We start from the raw sequence: 24,283 nt of genomic DNA on the forward strand, positions 1-24,283 counted from the left end.
GAGCTGTAAGTATTAGTTAATCCACCTAATATCTCAGTCCATACAGTGGCGCGATGGCTCGGCGCACTGTACGAGCTGATGATCGAGACTCTCTTTTGCATCCGTGGTTCGAACCCCGGGTGATGACGTCTTTTGCCGATCTTTTACAGCAAGTGCCTGCACGGGGAGCTGTAAGTATTAGTTAATCCACCTAATATCTCAGTCCATACAGTGGCGCGATGGCTCGGCGCACTGTACGAGCTGATGATCGAGACTCTCTTTTGCATCCGTGGTTCGAACCCCGGGTGATGACGTCTTTTGCCGATCTTTTACAGCAAGTGCCTGCACGGGGAGCTGTAAGTATTAGTTAATCCACCTAATATCTCAGTCCATACAGTGGCGCGATGGCTCGGCGCACTGTACGAGCTGATGATCGAGACTCTCTTTTGCATCCCTGGTTCGAACCCCGGGTGATGACGTCTTTTGCCGATCTTTTACAGCAAGTGCCTGCACGGGGAGCTGTAAGTATTAGTTAATCCACCTAATATCTCAGTCCATACAGTGGCGCGATGGCTCGGCGCACTGTACGAGCTGATGATCGAGACTCTCTTTTGCATCCGTGGTTCGAACCCCGGGTGATGACGTCTTTTGCCGATCTTTTACAGCAAGTGCCTGCACGGGGAGCTGTAAATATTAGTTAATCCACCTAATATCTCAGTCCATACAGTGGCGGGATGGCTCGGCGCACTGTACGAGCTGATGATCGAGACTCTCTTTTGCATCCCTGGTTCGAACCCCGGGTGATGACGTCTTTTGCCGATCTTTTACAGCAAGTGCCTGCACGGGGAGCTGTAAGTATTAGTTAATCCACCTAATATCTCAGTCCATACAGTGGCGCGATGGCTCGGCGCACTGTACGAGCTGATGATCGAGACTCTCTTTTGCATCCCTGGTTCGAACCCCGGGTGATGACGTCTTTTGCCGATCTTTTACAGCAAGTGCCTGCACGGGGAGCTGTAAGTATTAGTTAATCCACCTAATATCTCAGTCCATACAGTGGCGCGATGGCTCGGCGCACTGTACGAGCTGATGATCGAGACTCTCTTTTGCATCCCTGGTTCGAACCCCGGGTGATGACGTCTTTTGCCGATCTTTTACAGCAAGTGCCTGCACGGGGAGCTGTAAATATTAGTTAATCCACCTAATATCTCAGTCCATACAGTGGCGGGATGGCTCGGCGCACTGTACGAGCTGATGATCGAGACTCTCTTTTGCATCCCTGGTTCGAACCCCGGGTGATGACGTCTTTTGCCGATCTTTTACAGCAAGTGCCTGCACGGGGAGCTGTAAGTATTAGTTAATCCACCTAATATCTCAGTCCATACAGTGGCGCGATGGCTCGGCGCACTGTACGAGCTGATGATCGAGACTCTCTTTTGCATCCCTGGTTCGAACCCCGGGTGATGACGTCTTTTGCCGATCTTTTACAGCAAGTGCCTGCACGGGGAGCTGTAAGTATTAGTTAATCCACCTAATATCTCAGTCCATACAGTGGCGGGATGGCTCGGCGCACTGTACGAGCTGATGATCGAGACTCTCTTTTGCATCCCTGGTTCGAACCCCGGGTGATGACGTCTTTTGCCGATCTTTTACAGCAAGTGCCTGCACGGGGAGCTGTAAGTATTAGTTAATCCACCTAATATCTCAGTCCATACAGTGGCGGGATGGCTCGGCGCACTGTACGAGCTGATGATCGAGACTCTCTTTTGCATCCCTGGTTCGAACCCCGGGTGATGACGTCTTTTGCCGATCTTTTACAGCAAGTGCCTGCACGGGGAGCTGTAAGTATTAGTTAATCCACCTAATATCTCAGTCCATACAGTGGCGGGATGGCTCGGCGCACTGTACGAGCTGATGATCGAGACTCTCTTTTGCATCCCTGGTTCGAACCCCGGGTGATGACGTCTTTTGCCGATCTTTTGCAGCAAGTGCCTGCACGGGGAGCTGTAAGTATTAGTTAATCCACCTAATATCTCAGTCCATACAGTGGCGCGATGGCTCGGCGCACTGTACGAGCTGATGATCGAGACTCTCTTTTGCATCCCTGGTTCGAACCCCGGGTGATGACGTCTTTTGCCGATCTTTTACAGCAAGTGCCTGCACGGGGAGCTGTAAGTATTAGTTAATCCACCTAATATCTCAGTCCATACAGTGGCGCGATTGCTCGGCGCACTGTACGAGCTGATGATCGAGACTCTCTTTTGCATCCGTGGTTCGAACCCCGGGTGATGACGTCTTTTGCCGATCTTTTACAGCAAGTGCCTGCACGGGGAGCTGTAAGTATTAGTTAATCCACCTAATATCTCAGTCCATACAGTGGCGCGATGGCTCGGCGCACTGTACGAGCTGATGATCGAGACTCTCTTTTGCATCCGTGGTTCGAACCCCGGGTGATGACGTCTTTTGCCGATCTTTTACAGCAAGTGCCTGCACGGGGAGCTGTAAGTATTAGTTAATCCACCTAATATCTCAGTCCATACAGTGGCGCGATGGCTCGGCGCACTGTACGAGCTGATGATCGAGACTCTCTTTTGCATCCCTGGTTCGAACCCCGGGTGATGACGTCTTTTGCCGATCTTTTACAGCAAGTGCCTGCACGGGGAGCTGTAAGTATTAGTTAATCCACCTAATATCTCAGTCCATACAGTGGCGCGATGGCTCGGCGCACTGTACGAGCTGATGATCGAGACTCTCTTTTGCATCCCTGGTTCGAACCCCGGGTGATGACGTCTTTTGCCGATCTTTTACAGCAAGTGCCTGCACGGGGAGCTGTAAGTATTAGTTAATCCACCTAATATCTCAGTCCATACAGTGGCGCGATGGCTCGGCGCACTGTACGAGCTGATGATCGAGACTCTCTTTTGCATCCCTGGTTCGAACCCCGGGTGATGACGTCTTTTGCCGATCTTTTACAGCAAGTGCCTGCACGGGGAGCTGTAAATATTAGTTAATCCACCTAATATCTCAGTCCATACAGTGGCGGGATGGCTCGGCGCACTGTACGAGCTGATGATCGAGACTCTCTTTTGCATCCCTGGTTCGAACCCCGGGTGATGACGTCTTTTGCCGATCTTTTACAGCAAGTGCCTGCACGGGGAGCTGTAAGTATTAGTTAATCCACCTAATATCTCAGTCCATACAGTGGCGCGATGGCTCGGCGCACTGTACGAGCTGATGATCGAGACTCTCTTTTGCATCCCTGGTTCGAACCCCGGGTGATGACGTCTTTTGCCGATCTTTTACAGCAAGTGCCTGCACGGGGAGCTGTAAGTATTAGTTAATCCACCTAATATCTCAGTCCATACAGTGGCGCGATGGCTCGGCGCACTGTACGAGCTGATGATCGAGACTCTCTTTTGCATCCCTGGTTCGAACCCCGGGTGATGACGTCTTTTGCCGATCTTTTACAGCAAGTGCCTGCACGGGGAGCTGTAAGTATTAGTTAATCCACCTAATATCTCAGTCCATACAGTGGCGCGATTGCTCGGCGCACTGTACGAGCTGATGATCGAGACTCTCTTTTGCATCCCTGGTTCGAACCCCGGGTGATGACGTCTTTTGCCGATCTTTTACAGCAAGTGCCTGCACGGGGAGCTGTAAGTATTAGTTAATCCACCTAATATCTCAGTCCATACAGTGGCGGGATGGCTCGGCGCACTGTACGAGCTGATGATCGAGACTCTCTTTTGCATCCCTGGTTCGAACCCCGGGTGATGACGTCTTTTGCCGATCTTTTGCAGCAAGTGCCTGCACGGGGAGCTGTAAGTATTAGTTAATCCACCTAATATCTCAGTCCATACAGTGGCGCGATGGCTCGGCGCACTGTACGAGCTGATGATCGAGACTCTCTTTTGCATCCCTGGTTCGAACCCCGGGTGATGACGTCTTTTGCCGATCTTTTACAGCAAGTGCCTGCACGGGGAGCTGTAAGTATTAGTTAATCCACCTAATATCTCAGTCCATACAGTGGCGCGATTGCTCGGCGCACTGTACGAGCTGATGATCGAGACTCTCTTTTGCATCCCTGGTTCGAACCCCGGGTGATGACGTCTTTTGCCGATCTTTTACAGCAAGTGCCTGCACGGGGAGCTGTAAGTATTAGTTAATCCACCTAATATCTCAGTCCATACAGTGGCGCGATGGCTCGGCGCACTGTACGAGCTGATGATCGAGACTCTCTTTTGCATCCGTGGTTCGAACCCCGGGTGATGACGTCTTTTGCCGATCTTTTACAGCAAGTGCCTGCACGGGGAGCTGTAAGTATTAGTTAATCCACCTAATATCTCAGTCCATACAGTGGCGCGATGGCTCGGCGCACTGTACGAGCTGATGATCGAGACTCTCTTTTGCATCCCTGGTTCGAACCCCGGGTGATGACGTCTTTTGCCGATCTTTTACAGCAAGTGCCTGCACGGGGAGCTGTAAGTATTAGTTAATCCACCTAATATCTCAGTCCATACAGTGGCGCGATGGCTCGGCGCACTGTACGAGCTGATGATCGAGACTCTCTTTTGCATCCCTGGTTCGAACCCCGGGTGATGACGTCTTTTGCCGATCTTTTACAGCAAGTGCCTGCACGGGGAGCTGTAAGTATTAGTTAATCCACCTAATATCTCAGTCCATACAGTGGCGCGATGGCTCGGCGCACTGTACGAGCTGATGATCGAGACTCTCTTTTGCATCCCTGGTTCGAACCCCGGGTGATGACGTCTTTTGCCGATCTTTTACAGCAAGTGCCTGCACGGGGAGCTGTAAATATTAGTTAATCCACCTAATATCTCAGTCCATACAGTGGCGGGATGGCTCGGCGCACTGTACGAGCTGATGATCGAGACTCTCTTTTGCATCCCTGGTTCGAACCCCGGGTGATGACGTCTTTTGCCGATCTTTTACAGCAAGTGCCTGCACGGGGAGCTGTAAGTATTAGTTAATCCACCTAATATCTCAGTCCATACAGTGGCGCGATGGCTCGGCGCACTGTACGAGCTGATGATCGAGACTCTCTTTTGCATCCCTGGTTCGAACCCCGGGTGATGACGTCTTTTGCCGATCTTTTACAGCAAGTGCCTGCACGGGGAGCTGTAAGTATTAGTTAATCCACCTAATATCTCAGTCCATACAGTGGCGCGATGGCTCGGCGCACTGTACGAGCTGATGATCGAGACTCTCTTTTGCATCCCTGGTTCGAACCCCGGGTGATGACGTCTTTTGCCGATCTTTTACAGCAAGTGCCTGCACGGGGAGCTGTAAGTATTAGTTAATCCACCTAATATCTCAGTCCATACAGTGGCGCGATTGCTCGGCGCACTGTACGAGCTGATGATCGAGACTCTCTTTTGCATCCGTGGTTCGAACCCCGGGTGATGACGTCTTTTGCCGATCTTTTACAGCAAGTGCCTGCACGGGGAGCTGTAAGTATTAGTTAATCCACCTAATATCTCAGTCCATACAGTGGCGCGATGGCTCGGCGCACTGTACGAGCTGATGATCGAGACTCTCTTTTGCATCCCTGGTTCGAACCCCGGGTGATGACGTCTTTTGCCGATCTTTTACAGCAAGTGCCTGCACGGGGAGCTGTAAGTATTAGTTAATCCACCTAATATCTCAGTCCATACAGTGGCGCGATGGCTCGGCGCACTGTACGAGCTGATGATCGAGACTCTCTTTTGCATCCCTGGTTCGAACCCCGGGTGATGACGTCTTTTGCCGATCTTTTACAGCAAGTGCCTGCACGGGGAGCTGTAAGTATTAGTTAATCCACCTAATATCTCAGTCCATACAGTGGCGCGATGGCTCGGCGCACTGTACGAGCTGATGATCGAGACTCTCTTTTGCATCCGTGGTTCGAACCCCGGGTGATGACGTCTTTTGCCGATCTTTTACAGCAAGTGCCTGCACGGGGAGCTGTAAATATTAGTTAATCCACCTAATATCTCAGTCCATACAGTGGCGGGATGGCTCGGCGCACTGTACGAGCTGATGATCGAGACTCTCTTTTGCATCCCTGGTTCGAACCCCGGGTGATGACGTCTTTTGCCGATCTTTTACAGCAAGTGCCTGCACGGGGAGCTGTAAGTATTAGTTAATCCACCTAATATCTCAGTCCATACAGTGGCGCGATGGCTCGGCGCACTGTACGAGCTGATGATCGAGACTCTCTTTTGCATCCCTGGTTCGAACCCCGGGTGATGACGTCTTTTGCCGATCTTTTACAGCAAGTGCCTGCACGGGGAGCTGTAAGTATTAGTTAATCCACCTAATATCTCAGTCCATACAGTGGCGCGATGGCTCGGCGCACTGTACGAGCTGATGATCGAGACTCTCTTTTGCATCCGTGGTTCGAACCCCGGGTGATGACGTCTTTTGCCGATCTTTTACAGCAAGTGCCTGCACGGGGAGCTGTAAGTATTAGTTAATCCACCTAATATCTCAGTCCATACAGTGGCGGGATGGCTCGGCGCACTGTACGAGCTGATGATCGAGACTCTCTTTTGCATCCCTGGTTCGAACCCCGGGTGATGACGTCTTTTGCCGATCTTTTACAGCAAGTGCCTGCACGGGGAGCTGTAAGTATTAGTTAATCCACCTAATATCTCAGTCCATACAGTGGCGGGATGGCTCGGCGCACTGTACGAGCTGATGATCGAGACTCTCTTTTGCATCCCTGGTTCGAACCCCGGGTGATGACGTCTTTTGCCGATCTTTTGCAGCAAGTGCCTGCACGGGGAGCTGTAAGTATTAGTTAATCCACCTAATATCTCAGTCCATACAGTGGCGCGATGGCTCGGCGCACTGTACGAGCTGATGATCGAGACTCTCTTTTGCATCCGTGGTTCGAACCCCGGGTGATGACGTCTTTTGCCGATCTTTTACAGCAAGTGCCTGCACGGGGAGCTGTAAGTATTAGTTAATCCACCTAATATCTCAGTCCATACAGTGGCGCGATTGCTCGGCGCACTGTACGAGCTGATGATCGAGACTCTCTTTTGCATCCGTGGTTCGAACCCCGGGTGATGACGTCTTTTGCCGATCTTTTACAGCAAGTGCCTGCACGGGGAGCTGTAAGTATTAGTTAATCCACCTAATATCTCAGTCCATACAGTGGCGCGATGGCTCGGCGCACTGTACGAGCTGATGATCGAGACTCTCTTTTGCATCCCTGGTTCGAACCCCGGGTGATGACGTCTTTTGCCGATCTTTTACAGCAAGTGCCTGCACGGGGAGCTGTAAGTATTAGTTAATCCACCTAATATCTCAGTCCATACAGTGGCGCGATTGCTCGGCGCACTGTACGAGCTGATGATCGAGACTCTCTTTTGCATCCCTGGTTCGAACCCCGGGTGATGACGTCTTTTGCCGATCTTTTACAGCAAGTGCCTGCACGGGGAGCTGTAAGTATTAGTTAATCCACCTAATATCTCAGTCCATACAGTGGCGCGATGGCTCGGCGCACTGTACGAGCTGATGATCGAGACTCTCTTTTGCATCCCTGGTTCGAACCCCGGGTGATGACGTCTTTTGCCGATCTTTTACAGCAAGTGCCTGCACGGGGAGCTGTAAGTATTAGTTAATCCACCTAATATCTCAGTCCATACAGTGGCGCGATGGCTCGGCGCACTGTACGAGCTGATGATCGAGACTCTCTTTTGCATCCCTGGTTCGAACCCCGGGTGATGACGTCTTTTGCCGATCTTTTACAGCAAGTGCCTGCACGGGGAGCTGTAAGTATTAGTTAATCCACCTAATATCTCAGTCCATACAGTGGCGCGATGGCTCGGCGCACTGTACGAGCTGATGATCGAGACTCTCTTTTGCATCCCTGGTTCGAACCCCGGGTGATGACGTCTTTTGCCGATCTTTTACAGCAAGTGCCTGCACGGGGAGCTGTAAGTATTAGTTAATCCACCTAATATCTCAGTCCATACAGTGGCGGGATGGCTCGGCGCACTGTACGAGCTGATGATCGAGACTCTCTTTTGCATCCCTGGTTCGAACCCCGGGTGATGACGTCTTTTGCCGATCTTTTACAGCAAGTGCCTGCACGGGGAGCTGTAAGTATTAGTTAATCCACCTAATATCTCAGTCCATACAGTGGGGCGATGGCTCGGCGCACTGTACGAGCTGATGATCGAGACTCTCTTTTGCATCCCTGGTTCGAACCCCGGGTGATGACGTCTTTTGCCGATCTTTTACAGCAAGTGCCTGCACGGGGAGCTGTAAGTATTAGTTAATCCACCTAATATCTCAGTCCATACAGTGGCGCGATGGCTCGGCGCACTGTACGAGCTGATGATCGAGACTCTCTTTTGCATCCCTGGTTCGAACCCCGGGTGATGACGTCTTTTGCCGATCTTTTACAGCAAGTGCCTGCACGGGGAGCTGTAAATATTAGTTAATCCACCTAATATCTCAGTCCATACAGTGGCGGGATGGCTCGGCGCACTGTACGAGCTGATGATCGAGACTCTCTTTTGCATCCCTGGTTCGAACCCCGGGTGATGACGTCTTTTGCCGATCTTTTACAGCAAGTGCCTGCACGGGGAGCTGTAAGTATTAGTTAATCCACCTAATATCTCAGTCCATACAGTGGCGCGATGGCTCGGCGCACTGTACGAGCTGATGATCGAGACTCTCTTTTGCATCCCTGGTTCGAACCCCGGGTGATGACGTCTTTTGCCGATCTTTTACAGCAAGTGCCTGCACGGGGAGCTGTAAGTATTAGTTAATCCACCTAATATCTCAGTCCATACAGTTGCGGGATGGCTCGGCGCACTGTACGAGCTGATGATCGAGACTCTCTTTTGCATCCCTGGTTCGAACCCCGGGTGATGACGTCTTTTGCCGATCTTTTACAGCAAGTGCCTGCACGGGGAGCTGTAAGTATTAGTTAATCCACCTAATATCTCAGTCCATACAGTGGCGGGATGGCTCGGCGCACTGTACGAGCTGATGATCGAGACTCTCTTTTGCATCCCTGGTTCGAACCCCGGGTGATGACGTCTTTTGCCGATCTTTTACAGCAAGTGCCTGCACGGGGAGCTGTAAGTATTAGTTAATCCACCTAATATCTCAGTCCATACAGTGGCGCGATGGCTCGGCGCACTGTACGAGCTGATGATCGAGACTCTCTTTTGCATCCCTGGTTCGAACCCCGGGTGATGACGTCTTTTGCCGATCTTTTACAGCAAGTGCCTGCACGGGGAGCTGTAAGTATTAGTTAATCCACCTAATATCTCAGTCCATACAGTGGCGCGATGGCTCGGCGCACTGTACGAGCTGATGATCGAGACTCTCTTTTGCATCCGTGGTTCGAACCCCGGGTGATGACGTCTTTTGCCGATCTTTTACAGCAAGTGCCTGCACGGGGAGCTGTAAGTATTAGTTAATCCACCTAATATCTCAGTCCATACAGTGGCGGGATGGCTCGGCGCACTGTACGAGCTGATGATCGAGACTCTCTTTTGCATCCCTGGTTCGAACCCCGGGTGATGACGTCTTTTGCCGATCTTTTACAGCAAGTGCCTGCACGGGGAGCTGTAAGTATTAGTTAATCCACCTAATATCTCAGTCCATACAGTGGCGGGATGGCTCGGCGCACTGTACGAGCTGATGATCGAGACTCTCTTTTGCATCCCTGGTTCGAACCCCGGGTGATGACGTCTTTTGCCGATCTTTTGCAGCAAGTGCCTGCACGGGGAGCTGTAAGTATTAGTTAATCCACCTAATATCTCAGTCCATACAGTGGCGCGATGGCTCGGCGCACTGTACGAGCTGATGATCGAGACTCTCTTTTGCATCCGTGGTTCGAACCCCGGGTGATGACGTCTTTTGCCGATCTTTTACAGCAAGTGCCTGCACGGGGAGCTGTAAGTATTAGTTAATCCACCTAATATCTCAGTCCATACAGTGGCGCGATTGCTCGGCGCACTGTACGAGCTGATGATCGAGACTCTCTTTTGCATCCGTGGTTCGAACCCCGGGTGATGACGTCTTTTGCCGATCTTTTACAGCAAGTGCCTGCACGGGGAGCTGTAAGTATTAGTTAATCCACCTAATATCTCAGTCCATACAGTGGCGCGATGGCTCGGCGCACTGTACGAGCTGATGATCGAGACTCTCTTTTGCATCCCTGGTTCGAACCCCGGGTGATGACGTCTTTTGCCGATCTTTTACAGCAAGTGCCTGCACGGGGAGCTGTAAGTATTAGTTAATCCACCTAATATCTCAGTCCATACAGTGGCGCGATGGCTCGGCGCACTGTACGAGCTGATGATCGAGACTCTCTTTTGCATCCCTGGTTCGAACCCCGGGTGATGACGTCTTTTGCCGATCTTTTACAGCAAGTGCCTGCACGGGGAGCTGTAAGTATTAGTTAATCCACCTAATATCTCAGTCCATACAGTGGCGCGATGGCTCGGCGCACTGTACGAGCTGATGATCGAGACTCTCTTTTGCATCCCTGGTTCGAACCCCGGGTGATGACGTCTTTTGCCGATCTTTTACAGCAAGTGCCTGCACGGGGAGCTGTAAGTATTAGTTAATCCACCTAATATCTCAGTCCATACAGTGGCGCGATGGCTCGGCGCACTGTACGAGCTGATGATCGAGACTCTCTTTTGCATCCCTGGTTCGAACCCCGGGTGATGACGTCTTTTGCCGATCTTTTACAGCAAGTGCCTGCACGGGGAGCTGTAAGTATTAGTTAATCCACCTAATATCTCAGTCCATACAGTGGCGGGATGGCTCGGCGCACTGTACGAGCTGATGATCGAGACTCTCTTTTGCATCCCTGGTTCGAACCCCGGGTGATGACGTCTTTTGCCGATCTTTTACAGCAAGTGCCTGCACGGGGAGCTGTAAGTATTAGTTAATCCACCTAATATCTCAGTCCATACAGTGGCGCGATGGCTCGGCGCACTGTACGAGCTGATGATCGAGACTCTCTTTTGCATCCCTGGTTCGAACCCCGGGTGATGACGTCTTTTGCCGATCTTTTACAGCAAGTGCCTGCACGGGGAGCTGTAAGTATTAGTTAATCCACCTAATATCTCAGTCCATACAGTTGCGGGATGGCTCGGCGCACTGTACGAGCTGATGATCGAGACTCTCTTTTGCATCCCTGGTTCGAACCCCGGGTGATGACGTCTTTTGCCGATCTTTTACAGCAAGTGCCTGCACGGGGAGCTGTAAGTATTAGTTAATCCACCTAATATCTCAGTCCATACAGTGGCGGGATGGCTCGGCGCACTGTACGAGCTGATGATCGAGACTCTCTTTTGCATCCCTGGTTCGAACCCCGGGTGATGACGTCTTTTGCCGATCTTTTGCAGCAAGTGCCTGCACGGGGAGCTGTAAGTATTAGTTAATCCACCTAATATCTCAGTCCATACAGTGGCGCGATGGCTCGGCGCACTGTACGAGCTGATGATCGAGACTCTCTTTTGCATCCGTGGTTCGAACCCCGGGTGATGACGTCTTTTGCCGATCTTTTACAGCAAGTGCCTGCACGGGGAGCTGTAAGTATTAGTTAATCCACCTAATATCTCAGTCCATACAGTGGCGCGATTGCTCGGCGCACTGTACGAGCTGATGATCGAGACTCTCTTTTGCATCCGTGGTTCGAACCCCGGGTGATGACGTCTTTTGCCGATCTTTTACAGCAAGTGCCTGCACGGGGAGCTGTAAGTATTAGTTAATCCACCTAATATCTCAGTCCATACAGTGGCGCGATGGCTCGGCGCACTGTACGAGCTGATGATCGAGACTCTCTTTTGCATCCCTGGTTCGAACCCCGGGTGATGACGTCTTTTGCCGATCTTTTACAGCAAGTGCCTGCACGGGGAGCTGTAAGTATTAGTTAATCCACCTAATATCTCAGTCCATACAGTGGCGCGATTGCTCGGCGCACTGTACGAGCTGATGATCGAGACTCTCTTTTGCATCCCTGGTTCGAACCCCGGGTGATGACGTCTTTTGCCGATCTTTTACAGCAAGTGCCTGCACGGGGAGCTGTAAGTATTAGTTAATCCACCTAATATCTCAGTCCATACAGTGGCGCGATGGCTCGGCGCACTGTACGAGCTGATGATCGAGACTCTCTTTTGCATCCCTGGTTCGAACCCCGGGTGATGACGTCTTTTGCCGATCTTTTACAGCAAGTGCCTGCACGGGGAGCTGTAAGTATTAGTTAATCCACCTAATATCTCAGTCCATACAGTGGCGCGATGGCTCGGCGCACTGTACGAGCTGATGATCGAGACTCTCTTTTGCATCCCTGGTTCGAACCCCGGGTGATGACGTCTTTTGCCGATCTTTTACAGCAAGTGCCTGCACGGGGAGCTGTAAGTATTAGTTAATCCACCTAATATCTCAGTCCATACAGTGGCGCGATGGCTCGGCGCACTGTACGAGCTGATGATCGAGACTCTCTTTTGCATCCCTGGTTCGAACCCCGGGTGATGACGTCTTTTGCCGATCTTTTACAGCAAGTGCCTGCACGGGGAGCTGTAAGTATTAGTTAATCCACCTAATATCTCAGTCCATACAGTGGCGGGATGGCTCGGCGCACTGTACGAGCTGATGATCGAGACTCTCTTTTGCATCCCTGGTTCGAACCCCGGGTGATGACGTCTTTTGCCGATCTTTTACAGCAAGTGCCTGCACGGGGAGCTGTAAGTATTAGTTAATCCACCTAATATCTCAGTCCATACAGTGGCGCGATGGCTCGGCGCACTGTACGAGCTGATGATCGAGACTCTCTTTTGCATCCCTGGTTCGAACCCCGGGTGATGACGTCTTTTGCCGATCTTTTACAGCAAGTGCCTGCACGAGGAGCTGTAAGTATTAGTTAATCCACCTAATATCTCAGTCCATACAGTGGCGCGATGGCTCGGCGCACTGTACGAGCTGATGATCGAGACTCTCTTTTGCATCCCTGGTTCGAACCCCGGGTGATGACGTCTTTTGCCGATCTTTTACAGCAAGTGCCTGCACGGGGAGCTGTAAATATTAGTTAATCCACCTAATATCTCAGTCCATACAGTGGCGGGATGGCTCGGCGCACTGTACGAGCTGATGATCGAGACTCTCTTTTGCATCCCTGGTTCGAACCCCGGGTGATGACGTCTTTTGCCGATCTTTTACAGCAAGTGCCTGCACGGGGAGCTGTAAGTATTAGTTAATCCACCTAATATCTCAGTCCATACAGTGGCGCGATGGCTCGGCGCACTGTACGAGCTGATGATCGAGACTCTCTTTTGCATCCCTGGTTCGAACCCCGGGTGATGACGTCTTTTGCCGATCTTTTACAGCAAGTGCCTGCACGGGGAGCTGTAAGTATTAGTTAATCCACCTAATATCTCAGTCCATACAGTTGCGGGATGGCTCGGCGCACTGTACGAGCTGATGATCGAGACTCTCTTTTGCATCCCTGGTTCGAACCCCGGGTGATGACGTCTTTTGCCGATCTTTTACAGCAAGTGCCTGCACGGGGAGCTGTAAGTATTAGTTAATCCACCTAATATCTCAGTCCATACAGTGGCGGGATGGCTCGGCGCACTGTACGAGCTGATGATCGAGACTCTCTTTTGCATCCCTGGTTCGAACCCCGGGTGATGACGTCTTTTGCCGATCTTTTACAGCAAGTGCCTGCACGGGGAGCTGTAAGTATTAGTTAATCCACCTAATATCTCAGTCCATACAGTGGCGCGATGGCTCGGCGCACTGTACGAGCTGATGATCGAGACTCTCTTTTGCATCCCTGGTTCGAACCCCGGGTGATGACGTCTTTTGCCGATCTTTTACAGCAAGTGCCTGCACGGGGAGCTGTAAGTATTAGTTAATCCACCTAATATCTCAGTCCATACAGTGGCGCGATGGCTCGGCGCACTGTACGAGCTGATGATCGAGACTCTCTTTTGCATCCGTGGTTCGAACCCCGGGTGATGACGTCTTTTGCCGATCTTTTACAGCAAGTGCCTGCACGGGGAGCTGTAAGTATTAGTTAATCCACCTAATATCTCAGTCCATACAGTGGCGGGATGGCTCGGCGCACTGTACGAGCTGATGATCGAGACTCTCTTTTGCATCCCTGGTTCGAACCCCGGGTGATGACGTCTTTTGCCGATCTTTTACAGCAAGTGCCTGCACGGGGAGCTGTAAGTATTAGTTAATCCACCTAATATCTCAGTCCATACAGTGGCGGGATGGCTCGGCGCACTGTACGAGCTGATGATCGAGACTCTCTTTTGCATCCCTGGTTCGAACCCCGGGTGATGACGTCTTTTGCCGATCTTTTGCAGCAAGTGCCTGCACGGGGAGCTGTAAGTATTAGTTAATCCACCTAATATCTCAGTCCATACAGTGGCGCGATGGCTCGGCGCACTGTACGAGCTGATGATCGAGACTCTCTTTTGCATCCGTGGTTCGAACCCCGGGTGATGACGTCTTTTGCCGATCTTTTACAGCAAGTGCCTGCACGGGGAGCTGTAAGTATTAGTTAATCCACCTAATATCTCAGTCCATACAGTGGCGCGATTGCTCGGCGCACTGTACGAGCTGATGATCGAGACTCTCTTTTGCATCCGTGGTTCGAACCCCGGGTGATGACGTCTTTTGCCGATCTTTTACAGCAAGTGCCTGCACGGGGAGCTGTAAGTATTAGTTAATCCACCTAATATCTCAGTCCATACAGTGGCGCGATGGCTCGGCGCACTGTACGAGCTGATGATCGAGACTCTCTTTTGCATCCCTGGTTCGAACCCCGGGTGATGACGTCTTTTGCCGATCTTTTACAGCAAGTGCCTGCACGGGGAGCTGTAAGTATTAGTTAATCCACCTAATATCTCAGTCCATACAGTGGCGCGATTGCTCGGCGCACTGTACGAGCTGATGATCGAGACTCTCTTTTGCATCCCTGGTTCGAACCCCGGGTGATGACGTCTTTTGCCGATCTTTTACAGCAAGTGCCTGCACGGGGAGCTGTAAGTATTAGTTAATCCACCTAATATCTCAGTCCATACAGTGGCGCGATGGCTCGGCGCACTGTACGAGCTGATGATCGAGACTCTCTTTTGCATCCCTGGTTCGAACCCCGGGTGATGACGTCTTTTGCCGATCTTTTACAGCAAGTGCCTGCACGGGGAGCTGTAAGTATTAGTTAATCCACCTAATATCTCAGTCCATACAGTGGCGCGATGGCTCGGCGCACTGTACGAGCTGATGATCGAGACTCTCTTTTGCATCCCTGGTTCGAACCCCGGGTGATGACGTCTTTTGCCGATCTTTTACAGCAAGTGCCTGCACGGGGAGCTGTAAGTATTAGTTAATCCACCTAATATCTCAGTCCATACAGTGGCGCGATGGCTCGGCGCACTGTACGAGCTGATGATCGAGACTCTCTTTTGCATCCCTGGTTCGAACCCCGGGTGATGACGTCTTTTGCCGATCTTTTACAGCAAGTGCCTGCACGGGGAGCTGTAAGTATTAGTTAATCCACCTAATATCTCAGTCCATACAGTGGCGGGATGGCTCGGCGCACTGTACGAGCTGATGATCGAGACTCTCTTTTGCATCCCTGGTTCGAACCCCGGGTGATGACGTCTTTTGCCGATCTTTTACAGCAAGTGCCTGCACGGGGAGCTGTAAGTATTAGTTAATCCACCTAATATCTCAGTCCATACAGTGGCGCGATGGCTCGGCGCACTGTACGAGCTGATGATCGAGACTCTCTTTTGCATCCCTGGTTCGAACCCCGGGTGATGACGTCTTTTGCCGATCTTTTACAGCAAGTGCCTGCACGGGGAGCTGTAAGTATTAGTTAATCCACCTAATATCTCAGTCCATACAGTTGCGGGATGGCTCGGCGCACTGTACGAGCTGATGATCGAGACTCTCTTTTGCATCCCTGGTTCGAACCCCGGGTGATGACGTCTTTTGCCGATCTTTTACAGCAAGTGCCTGCACGGGGAGCTGTAAGTATTAGTTAATCCACCTAATATCTCAGTCCATACAGTGGCGGGATGGCTCGGCGCACTGTACGAGCTGATGATCGAGACTCTCTTTTGCATCCCTGGTTCGAACCCCGGGTGATGACGTCTTTTGCCGATCTTTTACAGCAAGTGCCTGCACGGGGAGCTGTAAGTATTAGTTAATCCACCTAATATCTCAGTCCATACAGTGGCGCGATGGCTCGGCGCACTGTACGAGCTGATGATCGAGACTCTCTTTTGCATCCCTGGTTCGAACCCCGGGTGATGACGTCTTTTGCCGATCTTTTACAGCAAGTGCCTCCACTAGATTGAAGTTTTCACTAGCTAAACGCTACCCATCACTGCATAGCCGACAAGTTGGCTTTCATGGCACTATCAATTTTCCGTATCATGACCATGTAGATTTTTGGCTTTCCGAGCCGGAACTTTTCGTCACTTGTAAACAAACCTCTTCACTGATTGGTAAACAAATTTCCTACGCTGCTCCGGGGAGGCCTAAAGGGGTTTAAAATTGCCTCAATCGACCACATTTTCTCACCACATGTACTTCTATTCATGTTCTTCAACATGCAAGCCACAAAAAACTAGACTATGATTGACAACAGGTCAAAAAAATGTTCCCCTGCTGCTTTTTTAGCACTTTTCCTGAAGGAGAACAATCGAGCGGATGGATATAGACTCTAATAGGAGTATGCCACCTGAAGGTTAAGTGAAGCTACAGAGTACAGTATAGGCTATCTGTGACCCTGTAACTGGTAAATATTTATTTTTATGATTCATATTGTGTTATTACCAATAGGGGTTCGTTGGAAGTTTTATGAGCTTCAATGGTGTCCAATTTCATAGCATATAAAAGCATAAATTTGTAAACACGATGTAGGGTATTGGATGTAAAAGTACTTGAGAAGTGAGAAAGAATACAAATACATGTTGTTCGCGGAACTGGTCCACGCAAAAATAATTAGCCTCAATGCTTTTGTCACCCCAACTGTTAAGTTGTGAAAGGGATGTTTTGCAAAACCCAGCCTTATATTATACAGTTTTATTAGTTTAGTTTAGTTAAATAGATAAAAAAAAGGGATCAGGAGGGACACTTAAGTCCCCATCAAGGACCCTATAGAGAGAGGAAAAAAAAACTGAAGGCACAAACACTCAGACCCGATTACATTAGTTTAGTCCAGGCTTACTCAACATTTTAACATTAAGTCATACTGGTATACTCATAGCGTCATACAGGCTATCCGTACCAGATACAGAATGGTCAGAGATGTGTCTTTAATTGTGGCCATCAAATTTGAGCATGAATTTGAGGGGGAAAGAAGTATCTCTTCGATTATTCAGTAGGTTACAAGATTTTTCTAAAATCAATTCATTCATGGAAGTGCACAGATCAATAAACATCACAGGGTGGACGGTAACGAGTATATGGTTGAGTCAAAATTATTTGACCCAGTACCATAGCCTATTAGTACTATTTGTATACAGTACATTGTTTCAAATTATATATTAATATTGATCAACTTTTACCCATTTTTCTTTTTTTCTTTCAGGACATGAATATTTAGTATTTACATGAGAATCTGAATTCCTACCCTGCTGTAAAATGGTGTTTGAGGAAAAACAAAATTTGTTCAAATAGCTTTCAGAAGATGTTTATGAATCAATTGAGAACAAAGTAAGACATGTTGCAGTCACTATTATCAGCAGCCAGAAAGGTTAAAAGTGAGTCTCAATGGCAGGATCTTTTCCAGAAGAATGCTGACCAGATTCCTCGAGTGAATGAACAGCATGATGATGCTGAAGAATCCACTACATGTTACCAGCTAACTCTCAATAATATTGAAGCAATACATAAACCTGTGGTAAGTATTATAGTGTACAATTATTTCTTTCTTTTGCCCTCTTTCCTTTATGTTTGTTAAAAATTCTGTAACCGTCTAGACAGTTCTTTTCTGCCACACTGTCCCTAATGAGTAGCAACTTTATAATCTGACGTCACATTTGATTATAACATATTAAAAGCCAACAATGTTATTTCAGGACTAGAGTGCAGTACATGCAGGCTTCACAATCTGGGATATTTACTGGCTAAATATAATATTGATTTTGCTGTGTGCCAGAAGAGAAATGATGCCCTGTCATTTTTCTTCAAAAAATTCAAATTATCCTTTCCTTCTTGCAACAATTCAAGACAAAAGGAAGTTGAATTTTGTTTTTAGCCTGTAAATTTATCATGCACTGACAAGTTTTAGCAAGCAGCTAAAATTGTGAAATTCTTTGCCTGATGTGCATGTATGTAGACCATGGCCCAATCACTTAGAATATGCTTGTGATAGCGTATCAGGTGGAAACATGCACTTCCATGGATGCCTGTTGTATATATTTTACAGAACTAGCTATCACTTTCATCAATAAAATATATAGTTTTCAAAGCTTTCAAGCTTTCATTCTAAAATATGTAATGCCTTAGATCTGCGTCACAAGGCTGGAATTTTGACGGGCAAAGAAATGGAGAAAGCAAATCACAAACAAGAGAATGTCAGTAATGTCATACTGTAAAAGATGTTTCCCAAAAGTCTTTCAAACTGCTGGAACAAAAGCAAAAACCATGAAACACACAATAATCACCCCTACTAGACCATCGGAAGATCAACAAATTTACCTACTGTAAAAGTACCATTTGTGAATGAGAACATAAAACGGTAGACCCTGGCAACAATCAGCAGATTGGGCATTACAAATCTGAGAACACACTTCATGACTAGGTAATCCATCAGCGAGTTTGTTTTCCGCGCCACGTGACAAACAGGGTTGCCGACCCAACTGCGACACCTGCAAAATCGCTGTAAAGAAGAATATCTGTTTAGCCAAAAACTTAAATGCAATCTTTGCTCGTCTACATACATTGGCGAAACGGGATGCACCATTGGAACGAGAATAAAAGAACATCTACGTATGACTAAACAGACCATATACACTCATTTACAAACTCACAATATAAATCAAAAATCTGGAGAAAATATCAATTGCAAATCCTACATCACAACTTACCGAATACCAGTGAAAGAAAAATAATCAAAGCCCTTACCATTAAAGCCAGTAATAACTTAATGAATGGCTGTGCTGGACGTCAATTGGATATTTAAGCTTTTCACATCTTGCTGGTCCGTCTCTGCGCTCCGAATACAGTTTGTTCGCTGGTGCGTTTCAGCTCAGGGGGATTGGTTTTAAAGTTTTTACTTATATACACAGAGTCGGTAGTTTGCACCACATTCCTTGATAATGCCTTAACCGGCGAAATATTGGAACATACAGCTTTGTAAACTTTCTTACTGTGCTTGTTGAAGTCTCATTTTCTACAATTCAATATACATATCCTCTAAGGTAGGCATCGGATAGTGGCTGCGCATGAGACTCTTGTTTAGGTCTCTGGGGTCGATACATATTCTCATTTTCCCCGGCTTTACCACAGTCACTAGACTGGAGACCTAGGGGGTTGGCTCTGAAACTGGCTTTATGATGTTTTGTTTCACAAGCCTATCTAATTCTGCTTTGAGGTTGTCTCGGATTGCCACAGGGAACCTACGGGGTGGATGAACTACAGGTACTGCATTGGGATCTAGCTGTAGTTTATATTCCCCTTCTAGTTGACCTATGCCCTCAAAAACATCATTGTACTCCTAGTACAGGTTTTCAACATTAGTAATTTGCCCCTCCTTCACAACTTTGACGTTTTTACCATCATTTGCATTCGTGATCGCATTGACGCCTAGTGGTTTGGCAATGTTTTCATGTCTAACTTCTATGAGACCCATCTGCTGGACCGCCTTGCTGCCCAGCAGAGGGATTGCAATATCATTGTCAACAATCACAAACTCAGCCCGGTATTTCTTTCCATTTTTGGGGTTCACCAATTTTAGTTTGCATTTACCATTTGGCTTTGGGGTACTCTCATTGTACATTGATAATACCTGGCTAGTTTGCATAATGTTATGCTTACCTAGTTTCTTCATAACTGAGCTTGGTAAGATGTTGCAGGTTGCCCCGCTATCAATTTGAAAAGTGACTCTTACTTCATCTATACTCATGTCAGCGTAAATGTGACTTTGTTGCTTATAGTTGTAATATAGTTTATATTGTTCTCTGTCTTTGGAGGAGTGAGCAGGTTCACCGTATTGACGTCCTCGAAGTCATCATCTGACAGGGACTCGGAGGAACTGTCGCCAACATTGGACGCACCTTCCGCTACAGCATTTACCCACGGTTTCCGTTTCATTTTGCCCCTTTTGGGTCCACTCCGTTGGGATCCGCTCACTGACGCTTTGCGTGTAGCTGTTCTGCATTGAGCTGCAAAATGGTTCTTCCTGTCGCATTTGGAACAGGTCTTTCCATATATGCAGGACACTGGTACTTCCCAAAGACGTGTCTGTTCCCACAGTACTTGCATTTCTGAAGTCTGTCGTCTTGCCCGCTTTGTCGGAGCGCGTGCACCTCTGTTTTCGTCTCGATGGTCCTTATCCTTTCTCTGGATAGTTCCGCCGACTGGCACTTATCCTCGCATGATTTCAGGGTAAGTTTCTGTGCCCGTAGTAATCGCTCTCTGAGTGCCGAATTTGTGATGCCACACACGATCCTATCCTGGACAAGCGGGTCATGCAATGATTCAAAGTTATATGTTTGTGCCAGGACTTTGAGTTCAGTGATGTATCTGTCCAATTGCTCCCCTGGCTCCTGAAATCTTGTGAAGAATTTGTATCTTTCTACAGTTTCATTTTGCTTTGGGTTGCAGTAGGCATCAAAGAGTGTGAGGAGCTCTCCAATTTTCGGGGAAACATCGGCAGCGCCTGCAGCTGGTACCGGTTTTATAGTCTCATATATCTCACGTCCGGTAGTGCCCATAAGATAGAGGCACATTTTTCCTTTAACTTATCATCTTTGTCAGACATTGCCAGTTCTGCATATCTTGAATTCTTCTTTCCAGTGTTGCCATCTGCTTGCCAGTTTGGGAGAAGCAAAATCAATCTTCTCTGGTGGGGGAACTTTATCCATACTGTTATTGTAACTCGCGACCTTTTGGCAGAATTTATTTCAGGAATCGTCTGAATGTTAATTTTTATTCTCCAATGTGTACACGGTTTTGTATTGTACCGGTACGTACAGTAATGCGATTGTTTTCTTTTCTTATTTTCACCTCACCAGACTGTTGTTTCACAAGGCTTTACTACTGTATTATCACCGTGCTGCAGTGTGTTCCCCTTCGTTGCATTATGAACTAGTCGAACACAGTTATATCTTACTGTTATAGTTTAGCGTACAATCTGCAGTTCCTTTCTTTGCTTACCACATCACACTGCATTCTACGTTGCGTCTCGGATTACTCTACTGTTTTATCGCATAGTCCTATACATACGATACTGTGTATGCTATTCTAACGGTGCATTCGCATAGCGGAATCTTAACGAATTGCTGACTAATTCACGGTGATTTTCGGGTGATCAGTCCTTCGAATCTCGCAAGAATGGTCCTCGAAATTATCTTAAGTATACTTCTGACACAATGTTTCAGTTTGTGGCCGTCGAGCGTGTCGTATGAAGAATATAGGAGGCGACACTTCAATTCTCTTCTCTTATTTTTAGTAACTTAACAGTTGCACTGGAGTGACATGCAATATCAGTTTAACATGTTCCAAACAGTTCAGGAATACATTGGGGTATGTCTTGTAGGTCAGTTTGGGAGGAATCAGCTGAGCTAAACAAAAGTAGTTTTCATCACTTTTCAGAGCCAGAGACGAAAAAACCCTCCCCGCTGACCCTTCTCTGGATGACGTTTCTGCAGGTAGGGCAAGCCAGACCAAGTGGACTGTGATCAGGGATACCAATACAACCTGCAGGAATCATAGATGCACCCAAATTGGTCAAGCTTATCAAAATTGGTGACTGGAAATGTTGCAGACGTAGACCTGGTTACTGCTTACACAGTATTGCTCATATGTGTATTTACACACTGCACCTTGCATACTGAAATCTCTGAAAATACATCTTTATGGACCTAAAATGATAATTGCATAGAATTTCGTTGTGGTTTATATTGTGACGACTATAAAAAGTATCATATTGGTATTAAAAAAAAAAAATTCATTGTTATTGTTCTCCTTCAAGAAAAGTGCCAAAATGCAGCAGGGGAACATCTTTTGTGACCTGTTATCAATCATGATCTAGTTTTTTGTGGCTTGCATGTTGAAGAGCATGAATGGAAGTACATGTAGTGAGAAAATTGTGTCAATTGAGGCCATTTCAGACCCCTTTAAGGCCTCCCAGGAGCAGCGTAGGAAAATTGTTTACCACCGAGTGAAGAGGTTTGTTTACAAGTGACAAAAACTTCCGGCTCGGATAGCAATAAATCTACATGGTCATGATACGGAAAATTGATGGTGCCATAAAAGGCCAACTTGACAGCTATCCGTTGATGGGTAGCCTTTAGCTAGTGAAAACTTCTATCTAGACTTAGAGACCACATTACTTTTGTGATTTAGTGTGTAAGTCAATGGCGCTTTTAATGGGCGTATGCTACCTGAAGGATTCTTGCCAGGTTTGTTACTGTTTTATTAAGTCTTTAGATGGACAAGAGTTCACTCTTGTAGCTACATAGTGATTCCAAACACAACCTTTGATTCTGCAAACATGGTTTGTTGTGACTGAGTTGAAAATATCTCATGCCCTTTATCTGCTGGGTTAATTACTCTCTCATACTCTTCCTTGTCGAGCCTTCTATAAGCATGTTTGCAAGAAGAATTAGTTGCCATATCTGTATCAGAAGAGCTAGGAATATCACCAGTGCAATTGGCATCAGCTTTAGCAGCTGTTCAAGCAGTAAAGCCAAACCTGTTACCTGGCTTGAAGGTTGTTGCATGCCTATCAAACATGCCTTTCCTTCTACCCATTCTTCTAAATACTAATCAGTTTTTATCCTTAAAATATACCAGTTTTCCAGTGACGTATTCACTAGTTTTGTTTGTAAGCATTTATTGGAAGTCTAAGCAGTTGAATAGCTGCACATAGAATGATACAAGACAAGACTTACACTGAGAAACTAGTCAATATGATGGACTACAACTAGTTTGGAATGTTGTTTGAACAGCGCCCTCATTCTAGATCTGGTCACAGCTAATAGCTCTCCTGAGTATTTTTTGCATCAAAATCTGACAAAATACCTTTGAAAAGCAGTGCCAAAGTAACAAGTAACTTTTTCTCTTTCACTTTAGAGCCACAGCTAAGGGCGCATGCTTACTGGATGCTGGGAGTGATAAAATTTTCAGAGGGAAGAAGGCCAACCAAGTTTCCACCAGAGGGGGTAAGTAGCACCAAACTGAGGGACTGTGCTATAAACACATTGTGTGGACCCAAGAACAATTTAGACATTCAGTAGATGCCTGTCATGCTGATGGAATGACTTCTTATCACACTAGGGAATATGTCAATCATTGGGCTCTCACTTGTTTAAAGTTCAGTACTGTATTATTCATATAGACTGTACAACATGTGTGAGACACCATATGAAGATTCACCCAATAGACAGAGATACACAGAAATGATGTAAGTCACAACTTCTCAAACTATCATAAAAATGAGGCTTAACGTGGAGTTTAAATATCTCAGCTGTTACTTAAGGTGGCATACTCCTATTAGCATCTATATCAACCTGCACAAGTGTTCTCCTTCAGGAAAAGTTCCAAAGAGCAACAGGAGAACATCTTTTTTTATATCTTATCAATTAGGATCTGGTTTTCTTAGTTTGGCTGTTATGGAGCATGAATGGATGTACAAGTGGTACAAAGATTGGGTCAGTTGAGGCAAGTTTAGACCACTTTAGGCCTCCCTGGAGCAGCATATGAACATTGTTTACTGCTGAGTAAAGAGGTTTCTTTACAAGTGAGGAAAATTTCAAGCTCTCATAGCAAACAAAAAGTATGCACTGTCATGATAAAGAAACTTGAGGTTCATATGAATGTGATAAATTAATTAGAATAAACCAAAAGCAAATAGAATAAAGGGTAATTTAAACCAAGAAATACTGCACGACGCAACTCACATGCATACCTGTAAATGTTACCCACGCTCGACGACACATACAACACTGACACGCAACTGGAAACACAGCATCACACGCATTAAAACAATCAAAGACCATTAACAGGGTGTACTGCTGAGTTTCTGGAGAAAGATTGTAAAACAAACCACCTGCTGCTGAAGAAACAA

General features: G+C 47.5%; 2 protein-coding genes and 1 long non-coding RNA gene across 26 annotated transcripts in view; 2 read left to right on the forward strand and 1 right to left on the reverse strand.

Annotated features, from left to right (window-relative positions):
- Positions 1–24,283, reverse strand: part of LOC139977967 (gamma-adducin-like) — a gene marked incomplete in the record, with an annotated part of 755,008 nt that overhangs the window by 330,069 nt on the left and 400,656 nt on the right.
- The window catches only part of LOC139977979 (uncharacterized), a 215,846-nt gene that overhangs the window by 150,320 nt on the left and 41,243 nt on the right, over positions 1–24,283 (forward strand). The window lies entirely within an intron of this gene.
- Positions 16,642–24,283, forward strand: part of LOC139977957 (uncharacterized) — a 30,644-nt gene continuing 23,002 nt past the window's right edge. For 10 of the 24 annotated variants that reach the window (XM_071987759.1, XM_071987761.1, XM_071987755.1 and 7 more), the window contains exons 1-4: positions 16,646–16,783; positions 17,579–17,890; positions 21,791–21,863; positions 23,290–23,378. In XM_071987759.1, coding sequence (XP_071843860.1) covers positions 17,711–17,890; positions 21,791–21,863; positions 23,290–23,378 — 342 coding nt within the window. In that variant the 5' untranslated portion in view covers positions 16,646–16,783; positions 17,579–17,710. Of the gene's footprint in view, positions 16,784–17,578; positions 17,891–21,790; positions 21,961–23,289; positions 23,379–24,283 lie in introns of all 24 variants that reach the window. The other 14 variants (XM_071987764.1, XM_071987767.1, XR_011796760.1 and 11 more) reach the window with 10 other exon arrangements.

This window comes from Apostichopus japonicus, chromosome 12, assembly GCF_037975245.1.
Source record: "Apostichopus japonicus isolate 1M-3 chromosome 12, ASM3797524v1, whole genome shotgun sequence".
Lineage (NCBI taxonomy): Eukaryota > Metazoa > Echinodermata > Holothuroidea > Aspidochirotida > Stichopodidae > Apostichopus > Apostichopus japonicus.